Genomic DNA, 23,328 nt, shown 5'->3' with positions numbered 1-23,328 from the left:
GCGCCCAAGCTTCATTTACAGTCTGAGGGAAACGCACGCTGTAAAAGTGTCTCATCCGCAACATGCACATTTACGCACCATTAAAAAAATTATATCCACGCAAACAATGTAGAATAGCTTGAATATAGCGTGCGTCTCCCTCAGACTGTAAACGAAGCTCGGGCGCACCAGATAACACGTCATCAGCGTCTTCCGTCAGCAGCGTCACTGCGGAGTCCTGAACGCAGATTCACAACAGACCCGGGAGAGAATACAATGCTGAATAAAGTCTTATTTTGTGTTATTTTTGGACCAAAAAGTATTTTCGATGCTTCAAAAACTTCTAACTAACCCACTGATGTCACATGGACTACTGTGATGATGTTTTTATTACCTTTATGGACAGTAACGTTATACTGTATATACAGTTTCAATGGAGGGACAGAAAGCTCTCGGACTAAATCTAAAATATCTTAAACTGTGTTCCGAAGATGAACGGAGGTCTTACGGGCTTGGAACGACATGAGGGTGAGTCATTAATGACATTATTTTCATTTTTGGGTGAACTAACCCTTTAAGTTTCGTTGAGGGAGACCGGTTTAAGAACAGAAAACGCACAGTGCTGTTAGAAACTTAGAACACCGTTATCTTTGTGTCTCTGAAACATCTGTCAGCGGAGCGCGTTTTCTCACTCGAGCATCGCCCTGTGGCCTATGTGGATATTATTGTTTTTCTCAACATAAACGTGAAAATATAAACACGATAATCATGCTGACTCGAGTATATGTGTACGTTCTGTACGATATCTGGCGCAGTCTGCTAGGCTACTCTGCTTTATTAGGCATTTTTCCCCAAAGCCAAATAACCCTGTATGGGTCAAACCAGACAATTCCCTTCACTCCAGACGTCTACAAACAGTGATACGGAGTGAGCAGACAAACAGACGGACGGAGGGGGTTTCACACTTAAACATGGCTCACGCTGCACTCATGCAGTAATCTCACAACACACTAGACATACAGGAAACACTACAAACACATGATGCTTTTCCTTTGTGTGTGTGTGTAAATGTGTGTGTGTGTTCATAGAGACGCTACATGGATCTGACAGATGGTCTGGGATAAAGCTACACTGGTGACCAGCGGAAAACCATCCAATTGGAAGTAAACCCTTCAAACCTCACCCAATCGAGGTCCGAGACCCGAGCTCCACCAAACCCTGACGCTCGCCACAGGCTAATCCCAGCGCTAGCACGGGCTTTCAGCGGGCGGGGGACACCTTCTCATGACAGACCGTGTGTGTTTGGCAAAACAACACCTAACAGCGTTTAACGGGAATGAAACCATGCACCGGCTGCTCTCGTCAAACATTAGCACATACACGTGTCACATGACCTGATGCACGTCCACACTCTCACACTTACAAACGCAAATATTTGCTCCAGAAACCTGCAGCACGTTGATATACGCACTTCATTGTAGGACACAGACCCGTATGCATTGGAGACGAGTATGAAACCGTGTGATTGACACAGGAAACCTGTGCTCCGTCTGCATCACACTATCATGTGTAGAAGAAAGCACTGTGTTTTGTACAGAACTGTGTGTACAGAATGATAAGAATGTCTGTATCACTTTGTATTATACTAGGGGTGTAACAATATATCGTGCCACAATATATCGCAATACAAAAATGCAACAATACGTATCGTGGATAGTGACAATATGTATCGTGGATAGTTCACCCAAAATAGAAATTACTGTATAAGAAAAAAAAATCATGTTTTCAGAGTTTTAGTGTCAGTACTACATTAAACTACTATATAATGTTGATTATAATGTATAATAATGCAATGGTCAGCTTCAGAATCATGAATATTTTTATTCTGGTGTCACCATTGTCCTTGAATTACAAGCACCAAGTCCAAACCTGTTCATTTAAACCCACAATGTAATATCAAAGTTAGCATTTTAATCAACAGTACATTTTTTGTTAACCTTTTATCATATGTCTTGGGAGTATCGCAATAATATCGTATCGTGAGTTCAGTATCGTGATATATATCGAATCGTGAAATGAAGGTATCGTTACACCCCTATATTATACGCACACAGTCTCTGTTTGACACCACAGATTTTCTCTTGTCCAATGCAGCTACGCATACTTGCATTGCATTATAGTTTTTGTGCATGTAATGGAGCAGAAAATCGAGTTTGTGTAGATAAAGGTTTCCCAAACTGGGGATATTGAGAGGGAAATTAAGGGGATTTGCAAATGTAAAATAAACTCCATGTGTGTGTTTAGTCGCATGGCATGTGACCATTAATCAACATCAGTGAACCATGAACAAACAAATGTTTTACATGATTAAAATACTCACTTAACATCTCAACTTCAAAACAGATAGGCTGTTTTACTGCAAGAGGTTCTGCCTGACAAGAGTGTTTGTGAATCCTGGTAAACACAGGCGTGTCTGCATTCACACACTAGGTTTGGGCCTTAAAGTCACCATGAAATCAAAATTCACAATTCTTATATTTTATGGAATATTGAATAAGTTCCTCTTGCAGCATCTCTTCTCTGATGACGAGGGCGGGGCCATAACCTGTCAATCACACAAGATCCACCAATAGCAAACCACAACCATCCAATCAATTCCTCAGACAATCAAGCCCCGCCCAGATTTGTTATTGTTCTAGAAGCATTTCACTCAGATAGGCAAAATACTAGAGACAAAGATGATTGCAGCTTCTGTTTCATGCAGCTTTTACACACTTTGGGAAAGCATCACCATCAACCAACTAAAAGATGATTTCCCTCCAAAATTTGTTAAGTTGTCTGTGTCTGTAAACTGTCCTTTAACTAATGCAAAACCAAAATACACCGCTTTAAACGGTGTAAGACGTCTTCTGATGTACATAATTTCGCATTTTTACAGCATTTTGTAAATTTTAAACAAATCAAATGACATGCTGCAGTGTTATTAATATTTTTGCCGTCAACTACAATATTTTAGTGAAGAAATTTTTTTAATTATGCTTGACTTTCAGTGTGTGTAACGTAAAGCACATCTGGACAGAAGGTTCGCGTCACAGAAACGCTGCAGAAGATGGCGCCGCGTCATCCACGCGTTTATTCTTGCGTGTTAAAAACACTACCAAACCAAACACTTAAAACACACAGCGAGGACGACACAAACACAGAGAGAGGTGTGATCGCGCGCCAGCCACGCGGGCAACTCGCTGCATTAAGGGCACGTGCCACTGAATTCAACGAACAAAACACGTTAACGTGATTATTACGGCCTCCAGCTGTTCGGAACGCCCTGTTGTTCTGCCGTCCATCACCAGAGGAGCGAAACTCATGAGTTCAGGCGAGTAACGTGCTGCTAAAGCAGTGGTCGCTGTAAACATCACGATTGGAGATTATAGCCTTATATAAAGACGCCATAGGGGATTTGACATGGCCGTGGAGAATGTGTCCATATGTTAGATTATGAAACACACACATTTAACTTAACTTACATCATCACACAGTAACGTGGACCAACGACATTTAAGTTAACGTACAAACACCACAGCAATGCGATTAACACGCGAAAGGCTGTAAATCATCATTACACGATTCATTCAACACACAGATTCACATGGATCTTACTCAGAGTGACCATACCACACACATAAACGAGTATTAATATTACACTGAACAGTTTATCGTTTGAAAGACGTGCCATTACTAACGGCTCACAATGACGTGCTCCTGCAGACTTCAATCAGATCCATGCGGGATCATCTAGGGAAATACACACAAACACCGATGATATGTTTAAAGCAGCCTTAATCGGCCTACCTTATTCACTCTAGACGAGCTCAGCGAAACTTTCAGGATGAGGTCTCCGGGAAAGAGCTTCCGACAGGCTCAGAAATGTAAAATTGAAATTCCCACACCGAAATCTTTCTGGGAGAATAGCCAACGTAGTGAACCAAGCGAACCCTCCCCTAGACAACCGCACTCAAACCCCGCCTCTGCGTTATGATTGGCTGGCAGAAATCGAACTCGAAATGTAATTGGTAGGACTCGCTGTCTGTCTGGAATACTCGTCTCCTATTGGTGGGCTCTGGGAGTAGTTTATAATAAGGATGTTGACTGCCGAACTGCGGACAAAAGGAACCGCAGCGAACACTGTTGACTTTCAGTGAAATAGCGCTCACTAGTGGATAATATACTCAAAGACACAGGAGCGAGAGAACTAGTCAAATAAACCAGTCTAACTGAGTACTTCACCTACACGATAGTCAACTGAGCACTAAAGTAACTTATTATACAGGTTATATTCAACATGAAGTTATTGTAACTGCTCTAAACTATAATAAATTAAACATGGGATCTTCTTCAAACCCAGTAAAAACCTTTCTTTGTTTAATTTCTTTAATGACACAGCGACCAAAATACCATGTTACTGCATAGGGGCGAATTCAGGTTGATTTATTTTCAACACTTTTTGCTATTGAGATGACTGGAAAAAGATGTCCCAATAAACCTGAATTCACCCAATATATTGTAATAACTAATATTTGTATAACTTTAAAAGTAATTATATTACTTTAAATATGTTCAACAGAGTTGAGAATACTAAGGTACAACAGGGCTAAAGGCACACCGTAAGATAAATGTGATTTTCACTGCTCCCATAGTGTATGATGGCAGAAATTGATGGAGCAACAGAGCCAGTGTGAAAATAAATATAATAGTGGTTTATTTAGTTAAAAATCGTATAAATGTATGAGGTGGCGAGGAGGTCTTTTACCCCTCAGACACACGAGGCAGACACACAGTACTAATACTAATACTTCAGCTAAAATAATGTGTTTTTAATAATGTCTAAGTTAATACTTGTTCAAAACAATCACTTTTGAAAAGTTTGCACTATTTTCTTTTTATTTTGATAAATACAATTATTCATTTTTGTTCAATAAATATACTGTCATTAAAATATGTTTACTTTAAAAATACAGATACAAAACTATTCTGATATCTTATTATATGACATGATTAATGTCATATTTATTTTGATAGTTTGATTATAAATATTATAATATATATAAATGGTTTCAATATAAATATCTCTAAGACGGACACCCAACATAGTGATATTTCCCATCTGAATCTAATCATATCATGTCAACAGGAAAAGTCAGCAGCTGTTTATTATCATGTTAATTATTGTGCCTTTCACCCCAAATACCATACTTTACATATTCTGCCCTTATTGAAAAACTATTGTTTCAATTACCTTGAACAAAACTGAAAATGATTAACAAGAACTTAGTCTCAAAATATCGTCAATCATTTTTACAATTCTCATTTGCTACATAAATCTACAACATAAAAAAATAATACATCAAATTAGCGCAGAATCAATTTTGCGTTGCTGCCATGGATCAGACAAATTTCAAAAATGTTGTGCATCTAGTGGTGAATAAAATCAAAGGCGCCTTTAGCCCCGTTGTACAGTATACTTTTACTTGCAGCTGAAAGCTTCATCAAATAAACCATAGTATTTTATGAACAAAGGGTTTTCTCAGCTAAAGGTGTTTGTCGTAAGCAAACCCGGGTCATCAGTCAATGACGAGCAGCACAACGATTCCTGAACACATGCAGACCCATAATGCACCACACCAGTGCTCTGTGTTTCCCTCCAAAACAAAACATCCAATGTAAAACAACATGCCATTTCGCATCACGGTGTACGTCTTATTTAAATTCCGCTCTAAATCAAAATTGGCAAAATTGAACAATGAATGTATGTTAATCCAGAAATCAAGCCACGCCCTCTTTTCAATGTTCCCTGTCACTCTGTCCCAAGTCACTGACCCCTTCATGCACACTTTCACCTGCTCACACGTCTGAACACAGAGGCTGTCTTTCACCAGCAGAAAACCCTTGCAACACTACATTCTGCATCGTTCTCAGTGATGATGACGATGATGATCAGTATTCAGCTGCAGTCACTGATCAAAACACTCATTCATCAGCCATCTTCATATTGATGATGAGCACTTCACCATGCTTCTGTTTCACCATTAAAATCTTAAATCACAATCAAATGTGTCTACACTCAAAAAAAAATCGTATTTTTCCAAATTTTTGTTAAACGAGCTTAAATGTAGGCAGTATGTGATCAAAACGATATAAAATATACTGTAAAATATGATCAAAAATAAAGGAATTATCATGCAAACCAATGGTTGTGTGAAGTATTTTTTTTTTAAGTTTAGAGGATTTAAGTTAATCGGTAAACATTAATTCATGTATGTATACAGTATACTTGTATACAAGTATAAAACATAAAAAACTAGTACTATAGTAAAAATGAAACAACCCATTATGCTGGGTTAAATAACTCAATTTGCTGTGTAAAATTAACCCAACATGTGATCTGTCCTATATTTACCCAGCTCTTGGGTTGTTTTTAACCCAGCGATTTTTAGAAAACTCAATTGTTGCATGTAGATGAGAAGATTTTATGATGATGAGAAACATGAATAGTGTGTGTGTGTGTGTGTGTGTGTGTGTGTCAGAACAAAACTTGCACTCACCGGAGGACGGCCAGATGTCCCGCAGAGAATATGGCCATAATCCATCCGCATCCGGTGTGATTTATGGTGAGACACACAGACAGAGAGAGAACGGAGAGTTTAGAGCAGAGGTAGACACTGAGTAGATGAAGAGGTGTGTGTGTTTGTGTGTGTACCTGTGTGATGCTGTTCTCCGTGGCTCAGACGACTTCGGTCACCTGCACACACTCATTAGCCTGATGTACTGTATGCTAGCCTGTGAGGTGTTCTTCCGCTAGTGCGCGTCTGCTTCCTCTGACGCTCCTGTGAAACCCCAGAGCATGACTGTACAGATCTCAGAGGATTATCACTGTCCAGCACTGTCCTGGACCGCACAGATCCGACAAACACACACACAGATCCTGCTGAGTGTGTACCGCTGGAGAGCTGGGCTAATACCTGAGGGTAAATATAGCCTGTTCTGATCTGAGCGCTGGCCAATGCCTGAGGACCACAGTAACACTACAGCGGATTTAGGAGACGGTGACTCTTATGCTTTTAAAGCCTCTTGATGCTAAGATTGGCCTTAGTCACATTCTGTACACTGACACACACACACACAAACACACAAACACACACACACACACACACACACACTCACTCGAGAGTCACACACACACCCATGTCTGGTTTACTATCTTTGTGAGGACTCTCCATAGGCGTAATGGTTTTTATACTGTACAAAGTGTATATTCTTACACTGCCCCTATCCCTAAACCTACCCATCACAGGAAACATTCTGCATTTGTACATTTAAAAAAAAACTAATTCTGTATGATTTATAAGCGTGTTTACCCATGGGGACCTCAATTTAGGTCCCCACAGTGACACGAGTCCCCATGAGTCTGTGTGCAGTCTCCACCGGGACAGAAAAACAGGTACACACACACACACACTGACAGTCACATAGACTTTATACAGTGAGTCTATGGTTCGTGCGCGAGGGCACCGGTGTCGCTAATCACAAGCGTTTCTCAACGTTTCTACATAGAGCTCGTTTAACTAAAAAACAATTAAACAAATACAAATGTTGTACTCATTATGGAAGCCTGTTTCCATGAAAAAAAAAGGTAAAACAATTCTGACTTTTTTTTCACAATTATTTTTTATTTTTATTCTGTGGCAGACACAAGCTTCCATAGTCAGTCGTGGGAAAAAGATGATTATTCCGGGATAAAAGTACACAGATTTGTAATGACTTAATTTCCATTTTTTGTTTGAACTGCTCCATTAATGTGCATCTTCTTCATAGATTCTCTCTCACTGCATGAATCGTGTACATCAGGAAAACATGCAGGTAAGAGCCTGGACGAGTAAACCATCATGTTTCAGAATAACGCACCTGGTTATTTTCACAGAACTGTGAAGGCATTCAAATAAAGGCCATACAAGGTTAGTCACATGATCAAGCCATTCTTTAAATATTTGCTCAGCACAGCTCTGTCAAAACAGCATCAGTGGAACCGGAGCTTTGTAATCACTGAGGAAAGGTTTTCTAGCATTGTTATCAAGCAAGCACTGCATTGATCGGAGAGAATGGTGTGTAACTGAAGCCTGTCCCGCTAAACAGGCTCACGATTGGCTCACCTCAAACTCCAGCCGGAGGCTCTCAGGCACACATCAGGCCACGAGCCGTCGCTCTCTCACCTGGATGAGCGGGTCGGGAACCGGTCCTGTCCTGACACCTGTTTCTGTGAACTTCTGGGCCCAGGGAGTTGTGCTGAAACCCAAGCGGACATCTAGTGTTACACCACACACACAAACACACCAGGGTGTGTGTGAGAGAAGCTGAACACAGCCAATCACAGAGCAGCACTGCAAACAATACTCGTGCTATCACAATACATATGTGCTCACCTACACACACACGCTGAGTTTCTTCCCAGTGTGTGTGTGTGTGTGTGTGTGTGTGTGTGTGTGTGTGTGAGAAAGTGAAATAATCCGGCAGTAGTTCAAGGTCTGAACAAACAAAGGCTTTCACGGCTTACTAAATGAGTTTCTGTTCCGCTCTCTGGTTTATTTAAACTGTGCCTTTGTCTTTTTCTGGGCTCTGTACAACTCTTTGAACTTCTAAATTTATACTAATAATTTTTAATAACAAGTTAATAGTTGGATTGTGAGGTACATTTCCTTTTTACTTTGTCCGTGTCATGTTTTTTGACAAGACGGAAGATGTATTTATGTTTAAAAATAAAGGCCTCAGTGTGGCTGAAGGAAGCACTGCATACAAAGAACAAAACAATCAATTCAAGACACGAAAATGCAGCTTCTACTGTGGCAAAGACTTCGCTTATTAATCTGCCTGAACTGAATCTTGATATTAAAAGTCACACTACCTTTTTTATTTATTCCGTGGATACAAGCTTCCACACATATATCATCGCAAAATAAATAAAAAGTTATGTTAGCCTATTTTAGGATCATAACGATTTTCGTATGCGGTTTCCCCAAGTTTTGATGCACAAAAAGTTTGAACATATATCAAGAAGTCCACATGATATATCATATTTACAGTACAAGGAAACAGTTTATAGCCTGGAGTGAGAATTATGTAAAAAAATATATTGTAAAAAAACAACAACCTTGCATCACAACAATAAGTGTATTGTGATTGTCAAAACATTTGGTAACTAAACAGAATTTTATTAAGTTTAGTGACAACATGTTACAATGTTTGGTCAATGACTGGTACTGTTTTTATTATTGCTTGACACAAATTTCACGATTTTAATTAAATTCAATTGTTGTGATTTGATTCTGATCATGATTCAATATCGATTAATTTGTATCAATATTAGGTAGCCTACAGTAGATGAAAAAAAAAAAATACCTCAGCTAATGCTGTAAAAATACAGAGAACCCATATAGCCTATTATTATTAAAGGTTAAAAATAACAACTCAAATGAAATATAATGCGTTCTCTTACGAGAGATTCTCTCGTACTGCGTTGTCGTAGCAACGCATTGGGGAAAATCCTTTTCCACGAGAATACTGAAGCAAAAAATTATCCTTAATTTTGTATCAATGTAAAGCGCATTACCACAGCATACAGACCTAGGCGAGACTGCTTGCGCGCCTATTGGCTGCTGTGCGGCAAATGCTTAAGCCAATCGAGCGAGCCCTTGAGTGACGTCACACCCAATGAGTCACTGCGTCACGTCCCGCCGAAACGGGCGTGGCTTAGGGCTATATATTTCGCTCACAGGCTTATGAACTCTGATTTTTAATCCTTCAGCGAAGACACCTACATCGCTGATCCGAGGAAGAAGCTGCGCCGTCGAGAGAGCACTTCAGCGGGAGAGGACGTGAAGCCGCTGGCACCGCCGCCTTCTTCGCCTTCCAGCTGCGTGTTCCGGCGCTTATATCCTTTTGCCTCTATTTGAGTGTGTGTGAGTTCGCCGGCGCGACTCACACTTGTTTTCCTGTATCTGAAGCGCCTCTTCTCCGAAGATGCCTTCCTGCGGCTCGTGCCGAGCCACAGTCAGCGACGGGGACCGTCATGTTATATGCGCTTCCTGCCTGGGTGAGCAACACGCGGCTATCGCTCTTGCGGATGGCAGCTGCCATCACTGTGAACTTCTGCCTTTGGCGACTCTGCGGACTCGCCTGGCGTCGTTCCAGGAGCCTGTGTTTTCCGCTGTTGTGCCGCGCCGTAAAAAGCGCCGTGCACAGCGGAACCCTGAACCATCCCCTAGCCGCCAAAGTTCGCCGGTGCGCCCGCAAACTATTTCCCCGGCTTCTTCAGCATCGATCCCAGACGGACAGCGGCCGCAGATTGCCGCCGCTTCCGTCGACGACATCGACGAGATCGACGCCATGCTGAGGGATGAGGACTCGTGCTCTGTTTTGGCGTCTGGCAGCGAGGATTAGGCGAGCTCTGCGGACCTCGCGCCCCCTGCCCCCGCGACCAAAGGAAAGAGAGCAAGCATCGAGGCGGAGCTCATCCGCGTGCTCACTCAAGCCACGGCGAGCCTTGGCCTTGAGTGGGTTTCGCCCGAGCAGCCCGCCCACAACCGGTTGGATTGCTATTTTCTGCCCGGGGAAAAGTCTACACCTGCGTCTAAGCCCGCCCCCTTCCTTCCTGAGCTTCACGAGGAGGTCGCGAGAGCTTGGACTTCCCCGTTCTCCACGAGGACGAGGTCATCTGTTTCCTTAGCGTTCTCTGAAGTTGACGACGCTAAGAACAGAGGCTACCTTTCCCTCCCGCCGGTCGAAGAGCCTATCGCGGCCCAATTATGCCCGCCCTCCGCTGGGCGGCGAGCTAAGATGGCGCTGCCCTCAAAGGCTTGCCGCACGACGTCATCCCTGCTCCGTCGCGCTTATACCGCCAACGGACAGGCCGCGTCAGCGCTGCACTCCATGGCGATGCTGCAGATTTTCCAGGCCGATCTCCTCCGCAAGCTGGATGAGAACGGGCGGATCTGAGAAGCGCTACAGACCTGGCTCTTCGCTCTTCGAAGTCTGCGGCCCAAGCCATCGGACGGAGTATGGCGGCGCTCACCGTGTCTGAGAGGCACCTCTGGCTCACGCTCTCAGACATGCCAGAAGCGGAGCGGACCGCGTTCCTCGACGCCCCGCTCTCCCCTGCTGGTCTCTTCGGGACATCGGTGAAGGAGTTCACCGACAGGTATGCTGAGGTGCAGAAGGCGACCCAGGCGATGAAGCACTTCCTGCCGAAGCGCTCCAACTCAGCAGCAGGCCGTGCGAAACCGCCTGCTCAGAGTTCACAGCCCAGACCGCCGCCCAGCTCCTCTTCTCAACGCCGCCAGACGCAGAGCTCGAGACCGCGTTCTCGCTCTTCCGGTCGCCGCCCCACCGCCGCGTGGCCCGCGACAGAAGGTAGCGTTGAAGCCCTAGCCCCCGAAGACATCCTAGCACTGCTAGGGAAGCGTCGGTGTTCAAGTCCCGCTGCGGCCGGACCCTCACCGAAGCTCACCGCTCGTTCAGTCCCAAGCGAAGTGACTGTGCCAGCGATCATTGCAGCCAACAGGCGTGTCTCACTGGCCGCTTGCCTGCACACAACAGCCGCTTTCACGGCTACCCAGATAAATCCATTAAAGAGTGCATTTTCTGGTGTCCCGGCCACGGCCGATGGTGTTTCTTGTGTAGTAAGACTGCCCACTGTAATGTGCCCATCCCTACACACAAACACGGCCCCACACACAGGGCCCGCGCACATAAAATCGACCCAGTTCGATTGCGCGTTAAAAGTAGCACATGTGCCCACTACCCAGTGCCCACTAATGCTACCTCCTGCTCATCGCACGGTTTCTGTAAAAACGAAACCTGCGTGCAGGCGCTCCTCTCCGGCGAGCGATGCTATAAAGGTGGTAAACGTGCCCGGTCCCCAGTGCCCGCGTTCCCACACAAGCATCACGGTTCCTACGGAGCCCGTCCAGCCCTCCCTCTCCCGCCTAAATGCTGTCAAGGGGTCGAGCGCGGACATTCTGCCCGCTATTATAAGCGCGGCCCCGGCCTCAGATGTTGCTAGCGAGACATTTCTATCGCAGCTCACGAAAGCCGCTGTATCGCGAGTCGATCAGAGCGCGCTTTTCACTCAGCCCCTAGCTACACGTGCAGATGCATGGGAAAAGCTTCCCGGGGTTTCAAAATGGGTGATAAACATCATAAAAGAAGGCTATTCGCTGCAGTTTCACAGACGCCCTCGCCGCCACGCGGTGCGCGTCGAGACTTCGGTAGATTCTAATGTAGCACACCTACTTCGACCCGAAATTCAGAAACTTCTGAGAAAAAGGGCTATCGAACCTTTATCTCAGGCTCAGAGCGAAGGGGGGCTTTACAGCAGATACTTCCTGGTACCCAAGAAAGACGGGGGTCTCAGACCCATACTAGATCTGAGGCAGCTGAACAGAGCGCTTGTGAAACGCCAGTTCAGAATGCTAACGACCAGAAAAATCCTCGCGCATGTTCGCCAAGGAGACTGGTTCGTGTCAGTAGATCTAAAGGACGCGTATTTTCAAATACAGATTGCGTCACGTCACAGGCGATTTTTGAGATTCGCCTTCGAGGGCCAGGCATACCAGTACAAAGTCCTGCCGTTCGGCTTGTCTCTAGCACCCCGTACATTTACGAAGTGCATGGACGCAGCACTCGCTTCCCTTCAAACTGCAGGGTGTTCGAGTGCTGAACTATTTGGACGATTGGCTCATTCTAGCCCAATCTCATTCAGAGATAGTGGCGCACAGAGCCCTGCTGCTGAGTCACCTCAAGAATCTCGGTCTCACAGTAAACTGGGAAAAGAGTTCGCTATCCCCCAGACAGAATATTTCTTTTCTGGGACTGGAACTGAACTCGCTGTCGATGACAGCACAGCTGTCACAACAGCGCGCGCTGCGCATTCAGCGCACAGTCAGCTCATTCCGCTGCGGCGCTGTTCTCCCTCTAAAGAGCTTTCAGAAAATGCTAGGTCTGATGGCCTCAACATCTGCAGTACTGCAGCTGGGCCTGCTGCGCATGCGCCCGCTGCAGATATGGCTCAAAGGGAGGGTGCCCTGCAAAGCATGGGCCACCGGTCGGCTTCGCCTCAAGGTCAATCAAGCTTGCGTTGCAGCTTTGAAACCTTGGAAGTCAAAAGACTGGTACCTGTCAGGTGTAAGCCTAGGGATTTTTTGGAGTCTGAGGGTGGTGTCTACGGACGCATCCAACGCAGGATGGGGAGCGCTGCTCGAGGGCAGACCGCTGTTTGGCCTTTGGTCAGAGCGAGAGAAGCTCTTCCACATAAACTGCCTCGAGATGTTAGCAGTGTGCAAAGCGCTCACTCGCTTTCGTCCCCTGCTTATGGGCTGCCATGTACTGATACGTTCAGACAGCATGTCAGTGGTGTCATACATAAATCGCCAGGGCGGCCTCAGGTCCCTGTCATTATACAGGCTGACCAGACGCCTTCTGGTATGGGCGCGCTGCAACCTCCTTTCACTAAGGGCAGCGCACGTGCCAGGGCACCTGAATGTTGGACCAGATATACTGTCCAGGAACCGCGTTCCGGCAGGAGAATGGTCGTTACACCCACACACAGTGCAACTGTTGCGGAAGAAATTCGGCAGAGCGGAAGTAGACCTCTTTGCGTCTCCTGAAAACGCGCGTTCACTGTCCGGAATTTTACTCAAAAAGCAGGGACGCGCTGGCTCATCAGTGGCTATATGCTTTTCCCCCTGTCTCCCTCCTGACCCAAGTGGTGGAGAGGATCAGGGAGGAAGGATGCTCAGTGCTGCTGATAGCACCGCTGTGGTTGAATCAACCCTGGTTCCCAGCTGTGATACAGTTAGCCAGCACCGCCCCGTGGCCAGTGCCTCTGAGGAGGGATCTCCTTTCTCAAGCAAATGGTTCGATTTGGCATCCTCACCCGGAACTATGGTCCCTTCATGCGTGGGCCATCAACGGGTATCCGCTGACCTCCCGCAGGGAGTGCTGAACACGATCACACAGGCTAGAGCTCCGTATACGCGACGGCTCTATGCGTCTAAATGGTCTGTTTTTTCTGGCTGGTGCACGTCTCGTGGCGTGTCACCCCCAGACTGCGGAGTAACAGAGGTTTTGTCCTTCTTACAAGAGCTGTTGGATAACGGGAGATCCCCTTCCACGCTCAAAGTATATGTGGCGGCTATAGCGGCTTTTTCTGAAACCGCACACGGCCAGTCCATAGGAAGGAACGATTTAGTCATTCGGTTCCTTAAAGGAGCTAGGAGACTTAATCCACCCAGACCTCCCACTGTTCCCATTTGGGACCTTTCTACGGTGCTGGACGCCATGAAGGGTCCTCCTTTTGAGCCTCTTCAGGAGATTGATATGAAACACTTGTCGCTCAAGACGGTGTTTCTCCTGGCTCTCGCTTCAGTGAAGCGCGTTGGGGACTTACACACGCTCTCTGTGAGCGCGTCGTGCATGGAATTTGGGCCTAATGACTCCAGAGTCGTGCTCAAACCTAAGCATGGTTACGTTCCAAAATCCCTAAACACACCGTTTAGGGTAGTGTTGTCAAAAGTACCGACTTCGGTACCAAGTCGGTACTGAAATTTAAAAAATGTGACGCTTTGAGCGCTGCTGAGCAGAATCGTTAATACCTCGGAATGGCCGGCCATTGTCACGTGCTCATCAAATATGTCTGTGATTGGCTACAATGATCAGCGCTTCAAAAACATGTTGTAAATATACATCAATAACGCTCTTCAGCGAGCGATTACACAGATACACACGGGAGCGTTTGAAAGCAGGCGTCTATCAGCGGATCGATCCACTGGCGCTGATAGACGCCTGCTTTTGCTTTCAAACGCTCCCGCTTTCAAAACACTTTCAAACACTTCCGTGTGCTCTCAAACGCTCCCGTGCGTTGATCATTGTAGCCAATCACAGACATATCCGATGAGCTCGTGAACACAATGGCCAATCAGAGGTGTTTATGATTCCGCTCAACAGCGCTCAAAGCGTCACATTTTTAAAATTTCAGTACCGACTTGGTACCGAAGTCGGTACTTTTGACAACACTAGTTTAGGGCGCAGGTTATTTCCCTGTCTGCCCTTCCGGTCACCGGGGACAATACGGACGATAATTTTCTCTGCCCAGTGAGGACATTGAGAGCTTACGTGTCGCGCTCGTCTGCTTTCAGACAGACGGAGCAGCTTTTTGTTTCGTTTAGTGGGCGTCTCAAGGGACTGGCCACTTCGAAGCAGAGTCTATCCAGATGGATAGTAGACGCGATAGCCCTAGCGTACGCATCCAAAGGCATTCAGTGCCTTTTGGGTGTTAGAACGCACTCCACGAGAAGTATGGCTTCTTCGTGGGCTTGGTCGAGTGGGATTGCCTTACAGGATATTTGTATGGCGGCAGGCTGGGCCTCACCGTCTACATTTATCAGGTTTTACAACCTCGAGGTGCCCGCCTTACAGGCCAGGATTTTATCGGTTTAATTAACCGTGTTTATATTAGACTGAGATTTTCAGTCACCGTTTTATGGCATTGTTATGCTGAACTGCTGAGTGCAGTCAATTTGTGCTGATCTGCTATGTGCAGTCAATTTTGTGAGAGATGGTGGTAGAACCCACCTCTTTCAGGATTCTCTGTGAGTCCTACAGGTGATTATGTACTATATGAACCCCAGCTCAGTGCTCTGGGTCTATGGTGTCGGATCACTGCATACACGGCGTCTTAAAGGGTGTTCCCCAATGCGTTGCTACGACAACGCAGTACGAGAGTATCTCTCGTAAGAGAACGTACTCGGTTACTGACGTAACCTCGGTTCTCTCTAGAGAGAGGAACGAGTACTGCGTTTCTTTCCGTGTATGCGCTCTGGTTGTTTCGCTTTAAAAATCAGAGTTCATAAGCCTGTGAGCGAAATATATAGCCCTAAGCCACGCCCGTTTCAGCGGGACGTGACGCAGGAGGGCGCGAAGCGCCCTCATTGGGTGTGACGTCACTCAAGGGCTCGCTCGATTAGCTTAAGCATTTGCCGCACAGCAGCCAATAGGCGCGCGAGCTGTCTCGCCTAGGTCTGTATGCTGTGGCAATGCGCTTTACATTGATACAAAATTAAGGATAACTTTTTGCTTCAGTATTCTCGTGGAAAAGGATTTTCCCCAATGCGTTGCTACGACAACGCAGTACTCGTTCCTCTCTCTAGAGAGAACCGAGGTTACGTTAGTAATATAATACGTTTATATTATAATATAATACGTTATAATACGTTTTTTATTATAACGTTATAACTTTTTAATGATATAGGCCTAAGTAAAACTATAATAAATATATAGTGCACTGTGCACTGCTCATATTTAGCAAAATACTCCTCTCTAATGTTTCCAACCAACTAACGTGCTAAGGTCATTAAATATAGGCCTATGTATGTGCCATGTGGCTTTCCTGAGGTAAATGCAAGCTGTTTTATTGACCTCTTTCCACGTTTGAAAAACACTGATTGGTCGATATTATGTATGAGGCATTTGCATTCAGGTAGGCTAAGTTATCTTTAAAAAAACCTTTTGTTCATTCGGGTTTATTTACTAGAGATGATTGGTTCACGTGGCGCTTGAGAGATCTGTCACATTTACAAGCGCCAAAACGTTATTATTTGAATTTCGTACTAAAATTGACAGAATATGAGAGCGTACTGAGAATTTGTTTCACATCAAAAGTAACCACCTCTGTGTTGTCTGTCGGTGTCACTGTCCTCTTTGCTTCGCGATTTTTCTCTGCATGTGTGGATGTGGCGTGAGAGCGTGTGAAAAGTGTCAGTTGCGTGAGTCTCACACTGAATGCGTAGTTGGCAGCCCTGCGTGCACGAGTCATAAATGATCAAAAACACAGCGTCTGAGACCAGCATTCTTATAAAATATATAAGTTTGTGTTACACTTAAGAAATTGGGGTTTAAAATCTAGTAAAAGATGACAGAAACTTCAGTAAAGTACCGTCCATCACCGTTGTTTTTTAAAACGCTTTTCTCGTCGAGCACCGCATGTCCTCTCTGACTGCCCGTACCATGTGTGTCGTGTTGTGTTTTGGTCTGGTTTTGGTGCAGTAAACACTGTGATCTTTTTTTAGCACGCAAGCTGATCCAGCTGTGCAGTAAATGCAGAAATACGCCTGACGCCGCCTCAAGATCATGAGCTTATTTACATTATTAACACTGCGATTAAATCACTTGCGACATACATTACTTCTGTATCACTATAACCATCAGACTTCAGCACTAGTTTGACTGGACATGATCAGTCGCCAGTTTCTGCTCGCTACAAGGTTAAATCGCTTGTCAGGGGTGTTGAATGCTGGTGTCCCCTCAGAAGTGATCAAGTGTGTTTCTGAGGTGGGGCTGCGTGTCATTTCTCAGTCGTCTCGCGCGACACAGATCATCATATCTCAGTCACACACACCCAGTGTGAGTGTGTGGCGGGCAGAAGCATGTGCTGAGGGTCAGGCGAGCATCATGGAGGACAACAATAACACCTCTGTGTCCACACTGACCGCCAGACAACACACGGACACTGCCAAGGGTGAGACATGCACACTGACTGAACGAAGAAATTACTATATAGCTGCAAGTTATCGGGTTCAAGCGCTTAGGTCTTTATATGCACATGCGCAAAAACTTATTATGTTTAATTTAGCAAGCATGTAACCATCTCGATCATGGTAGGAAAAGACCATAACAGCCAATACAGGCAATGCTATGGTTGTAAAAGCTTTTTAACAGTTGTAGCGCCACCTATGGTCCAATCTTCATAAAAGTTTGCATACTTGTTTCTAATAGCATGTGCTCACATGTCGTGAAGTTTTGCGTTTTCGTTTTAGATTTATAGGCTTTCGAGTATGTTTTTGAGTATGTTTTGCCAGACCCTTTTTTCTAAATGACCCTTATAGGTATATATTTAAAGGGTAAAGTTTAAAAAATATATAATTATTGATCTATTCTAGAGAATCCAGAATTGTGCCACAGGGGTTGTATCGAGGTTGAGCCAAAAACCTAGGACTATTTCTTAAAAGTAGGTTTTTGGAATAATCTCCAATATTTAACGAACGACTCAATTGACAGCAGTGGTCCTAGGCAAAGATACTCAGAATTTCTTTGTAATTTCTCACTGGCCTCGAGGGCTGTGAGTCAAACAGGCCCAGCGAGTTTTGTTCCGATCGGCCTCCATTAAAGGTGAACTATGCAGGTATTTTACCTTAAATAAACAGCTTCAGAGTCATTGGAATGGTTATATTACTTTTTTCGGGTTGAATGGTGGTCGACTCGCACCTGTGAGCGGAAAAACCACCCTTGCAACTTTGGGCCGGCAGGTCAGAAAGTATCGCGTGATATCAGGCAAAAAAATCTGCTAAAATTATGTCATTATTGCGCTCCCTCACGCTGTTCGAACCCGAATGAAGACGACGCTGTAAAGAATGTCCCGTCTGCTTTGATGTCGTTGAGCCTCTGGCTTTGGTATCTGAGAGTCGACAACCAGTTTTTCGACAGTGCTGTCAAATATCTATTCTGAAGCTGTAGGGGGAGCTCTGTAGAGAAACCTGTGAGCAAAAAGCGAGAATACAGCGAAGAAATTCCCGAAACTGCATAGCCCTGCTTTAACTTTTTCTGACAGCTGCACAAACTTCACTGGTCGCCACAGGCCGCTTTTTTCGAGATACTGTCCTTGGACGAAGACACCGCATACAAATTGTCTCTTTCCAGAGGGATAGCCGGTTTAGTAAAACTAAAAGTGGCTCCGCCTACTTCAAGTTTTTGGTGTCCCGTCGCAGATGTCAAATTTGAAATTGCTACTTTTTTGATAATTATGGACAATCAGACTCCAGAGAATCTTGCTCCACTGGTTTGGTTCTGATCGGGTGAAAAACATAGGACTACATTGCAAAAGTATGTTTTTCAAAAAAATTAAAAATACCCGAAAGTTTCGCCATCCGTGCGTTTTGTCCATATTGAGCCAAGGATTCCAACGATATAAGACACTTGAGCCTCCGCTAACTGTTAGGGGTTATGACCGATTTCGCACTTTTAAACTGCTTAGCCCCCGTCGGGCCGATCAGGGCGAGCCTGAAGTTTCAAGTCTAAATGACTTACGGTTTGGTCTGCCTGATCACTTTTAGGGGAGAATGATGATCCTGGGAAATTTTAACAATTACAATAGAGTTTCGGTGCTACAGGCTTGAACCCCTAATAAACAAATACAGCCTTTTATAAAACAAGCCGACTTGATAAACAGCGACGACTAACAGTGTTTTTTGACACTATAAAACTTTCGGGTATTTTGGATTTTTTGAAAAACCTACTTTTGCAATGTAGTCCTATGTTTTTCGCCCGACCGGAACCAAACCAGTGCAGCAAGATTCTCTGGAGTCTGATTGTCCATAAATTAGCAAAAAAAGCTGAAATTTCATTTGATGTCTGCGACGGGACACCAAAAAGTTCGGAGGCACTTTTACTAAAACTGTTATGCATGTCTAACCAAACTGTGTTCCAAATATACAGTTGATATCACACAAATTTGCTTAGCTAGTTAGCGATCGGCAGGATGCAAACCTTTTCACCAACAGTGCTAGTCTTCATTTGCTCTGTTTGTTTTCTCTCCAGCAGTCAAGACAGTCAATAAAGCAAAGAAAGAGCCCAGGAAAGCGTCAGGCAAGAAGAAGCAGAAGAAGGAGGAGGCAGAATGTCTGATGTGCGAGCTCCCCTTCACAGACGCCGGTGTCTGGAGAGATCTGGGCTGTGAGTCGGTCTCAAGTCAAGTCACCTTCATTTATATAGTGCTTTATCAATATAGATTGTTTCAAAGCAGCTTTACAGACATAATAGGAAATTAAAGTAACAGAGATTGTTTTGGCTTTACAGCAGCTCTAGAATAAAGGTATTGTCCAGCTAAAGTTAGTTTTGATCGATTCACTTCCGTTGCAAAGATCATTAGTTATTAACTTAGGGGCCGCTAACACAACATCGTTTTAACAGAAAACCCTTAATGCGCTCGGACCCGTTCACTCGCACAACATCAGCGCCTGGTGGCTCGAGAACACAAACCTTGAAATACGTTCCAAGGAGCAAGCGTTGAAAAATGTTTCAGAAAAATCGGACTCACCTCTACAGTGGCGGTGTGGTGCGGCTCCGGTCATCCTCCGGGAGCAGAGGCGTCTCAGACCGTGAGAGAGGCACTGAGGCTCTGGTGTCGGTCTGCCAGGCGATGCGTGGATCGGCCCAGCACCGCAGCTGCTCCTGCATTCACATCCACAGCTGCTACACGCTATGAATAAAACATTTGTTGGGAGCATTTCTGCTCCGCGGCGTCTCTCGCCGACTGCTCAGAACTGCCTTTGCTCCTCCATCAATAGCACTGACACTCTTAGATTTACTGTCCGGCTACTGAACGTGCTCCTGTTTCTCATTTAATGATGCTAATGTTTTCACCACAGATGATAATGCCAGCACTGCAGTTTGAATAGAGACATGCGTATGAGCCTGAGAACGGCTCAGTGTTCTCCCTCATTTACTAACGGTTTCTGTTTTATACATTTTCTTTGTTTTAGGTAAGGTTAGGGCTGGTTTGGTGCTATGGATATGGTTAAGGGGTTAGGGAAGGTCAACTAATTAATTGAAATGTTAGTACACAGTAGTTAAAGACACTGAATGTAAAGTAAGGGCTGGTTTAAATGTGATGAAGCTTCGACTCTGATCATTACTGTGATGCTGAATGCTTCTCTGTGTGTTTTCAGTCGCCGGCTCAGAATCCAGCGTGAAGAAGAAGCGTAAGAGAAGAGACGGCAGTCGAGTGGAGAGTGAGGAAGATGGAGATAAGAAGAAGAAGAAGGAGGCGGTCGCTCGGCCAAACTACTTTATCTCAGTGCCAATCACCAATCCAGAGGTACGGGAGTCTGTTTACTTTACTATCCTCACTATACTCGACCGTGTGTTCCCTGCTATCTGTGAGCCATTGGTTGTGTGTGTGTGTGTGTGTGTGTGTGTGTGTGTGTGTGTGTGTGTGTGTGTGTGTGTGTGTGTGTGTGTGTGTGTGTGTGTGTGTGTGTGTGTGTGTGTGTGTGTGTGTATGTGTGTGTCAGATCAAGCAGGTGGTGCAGGACGTGCAAAAGCTGGTGCTGGAGAAGGACTCTCGTCTGTCGCGAGCGCTGATACCTGTGGATACTCTACACATTACTCTACTAGTGGCTCACCTGAAGACAAAGGAGCAGGTTGATCTGTAAGAATAAACACACACACACACACACACAGTGTTAGGAGCTGCACACACAGGACACAGTGTTCAGATGAGCTGAATGTAGCTCAGGGGTCTCCATGCATGGATTCAGTTTAAATATGAACCACAATTACGACGCCATAAAATCAATCCAAAATCACAGCCAATCAGAAGAGAGTGTGGGCGGAGTCTCTCTGCAAACGCACTGTACTCGCTACCAAATCAATCACAAATCACAGCCAATCAGAAGAGCGTGTGGGCGGAGTCTCTCTGCAAACGCACTGCACTCGCAACCAAATCAACCCAAAATCACAGCCAATCAGAAGAGCGTGTGGGCGGAGTCTCTTTGCAAACGCACTGCACTCGCAACCAAATCAATCCAAAATCACAGCCAGTCAGATGAGAGTGTGGGTGGAGTGACATAAAGTGACATTAAACTTTTAAGTATGACAATAATAAAAAAATGCACTTATTATGTATGTCATACTTTGTAACAAAATGTCAAAATGACTTGAGATGTAGTAACCGTGGTATAAGAGGAATAAATTACTTAAATTATTGCTAAATAAATTTACCTTACCGGTAATTAAATAATGTAACAATCTATTATTGGACAGTTTTTAATAATTCACCAATCTGTTGTCCAATATTCCTTATTATGTAACACACGGCTTATTGATCTTTAAAACAGCAGCGACAGCTATATGATAAATTACACTAATTCTGTTTATTAGTAATGTTAGTTGTGTTCACTCTTTGTTCTTGGCAGTACACTAGGCAAATCTCCCTGAAAGCACGCTTCCTACCGGCCTGACCCCAGTTAAAGGGGTGGTAAAATGCCCTTTTCACAAGATGTAAAATAATTCTCTGATGTCCCCAGAGTGTGTATGTGAAGTTTTAGCTCAAAATACCCCACAGATATTTTTATATAGCATGTTAAAATTGTCACATTTTGAGAGTTAGCAAAAACGCACCGTTTTGTGTCTGTCCCTTTAAATGCAAATGAGCTGCTGCTCCCAACACAGGCGCGGAGCTTCAAGAGCTCATGTGTGTTAGGCTACGTTTACACGTGGACGGCTATTTTCATAAACGGACATTTCACGCCTCTCCGTTTTCAAAAATAACATTGTGCACACCTGTCAGTTTTCAGAAAAGTGTATGCTGTCAAGAGCATTAGAGTTCTCAACGGGCCTGAAAATTACAACCCGACCCGACCCGGCCCGTGGCTTTTAAAGCCCGGACCTGATCTAACTCGACACATCAACATTAATTATCTGCCCGAACCAGGCCCGCGGCCCGACGGCCGTGTATTTTTTTTTCTCATAAACGTATTATCATGACCAGCAGACGGGAATTCAAATCAAACTTTAATGTTCACGCCTTTTAACAATACAAACAACTGAAACAATAAACTTTAAATATATAAATAGGCTATATAAATATGCCTTAGTCTAAATAAAAATCTTCACACAATAATAAATAAAAAGAACTCAAACATGTACCCAGCCAGCGGGCGGGCTGTACATAACCTGTAAAATTTCCATCAGAATCCAGCACCAGTCCAAACACTTTCCAGACCTCTGATTTCCCACTCCTGTAGTAGCGATGGTGAATTCACCTGCGGGAAGTTTACTTTTCACCAACTCCATCTTCTTCTCCAGGCTAAAGGCGTGCACGTAGCGGCGTCAGGTCTGCCCCCACCCCTCTCCATGTTGCACGCCACGTTACACGCAGCAGCCAGACTTTCTTTACGATGAACAGCAGCGATGATTAATAAATGTTTTTTTTGTTTTTTTTTTCACTGAGCGGAAAAGATTAAGCCCGAGGTCCGACCCGACCCGAGTCATTTGCTTATATTTTCGACCCGAACCCGGCCCGGGGTCTGTCGGGTCTGTCGGGCCGACCCGACCCGTTGAGAACTCTAAAGAGCATGCCAAACCTGTAGGTGGCAGTGTAACGAGAAGCTCAAGCGTTAGCAAATCAGAATCCCGAAAATAGTCACATTCTGTGATGTCAGCTGCCTAAAACTACAAACGTGAAGAAGT

The 23,328-nt window shown here is 44.8% G+C and overlaps 2 protein-coding genes and 1 long non-coding RNA gene across 35 annotated transcripts in view; 1 reads left to right on the top strand and 2 right to left on the bottom strand.

The window, feature by feature from the left end:
* epb41l2 (erythrocyte membrane protein band 4.1 like 2) overlaps window positions 1-3,987 on the bottom strand; it is an 88,497-nt gene extending 84,510 nt beyond the window's left edge. For all 23 annotated transcript variants that reach the window (XM_079638947.1, XM_079638959.1, XM_079638963.1 and 20 more), the window contains exon 1: window positions 3,829-3,987. The gene's annotated coding sequence lies outside the window, so the exon portion shown is untranslated. The remainder of the gene's footprint in view (window positions 1-3,828) is intronic.
* A 2,761-nt stretch (window positions 3,988-6,748) lies between these two features.
* Window positions 6,749-16,857, bottom strand: LOC307012386. The gene is made up of 3 exons (XR_013800610.1): window positions 16,751-16,857; window positions 8,244-8,316; window positions 6,749-6,860 (listed from the first exon to the last, which is right to left on the bottom strand). It is a non-coding gene; the product is annotated as an uncharacterized lncRNA (long non-coding RNA).
* Window positions 16,767-23,328, top strand: part of akap7 (A-kinase anchoring protein 7) — a 44,879-nt gene continuing 38,317 nt past the window's right edge. For 2 of the 11 annotated variants that reach the window (XM_079638976.1, XM_079638974.1), the window contains exons 1-4: window positions 17,110-17,599; window positions 19,678-19,809; window positions 20,805-20,953; window positions 21,150-21,286. In XM_079638976.1, coding sequence (XP_079495102.1) covers window positions 17,314-17,599; window positions 19,678-19,809; window positions 20,805-20,953; window positions 21,150-21,286 — 704 coding nt within the window. In that variant the 5' untranslated portion in view covers window positions 17,110-17,313. Of the gene's footprint in view, window positions 17,600-19,674; window positions 19,810-20,804; window positions 20,954-21,149; window positions 21,287-23,328 lie in introns of all 11 variants that reach the window. The other 9 variants (XM_079638977.1, XM_079638971.1, XM_079638978.1 and 6 more) reach the window with 7 other exon arrangements.

This window comes from Phoxinus phoxinus (assembly GCF_949152265.1).
Source record: "Phoxinus phoxinus genome assembly, chromosome: 16".
NCBI lineage: Eukaryota > Metazoa > Chordata > Actinopteri > Cypriniformes > Leuciscidae > Phoxinus > Phoxinus phoxinus.
Note: the sequence above shows the minus strand (reverse complement) of the source record. Positions and strands in the feature narration are given on the sequence as shown.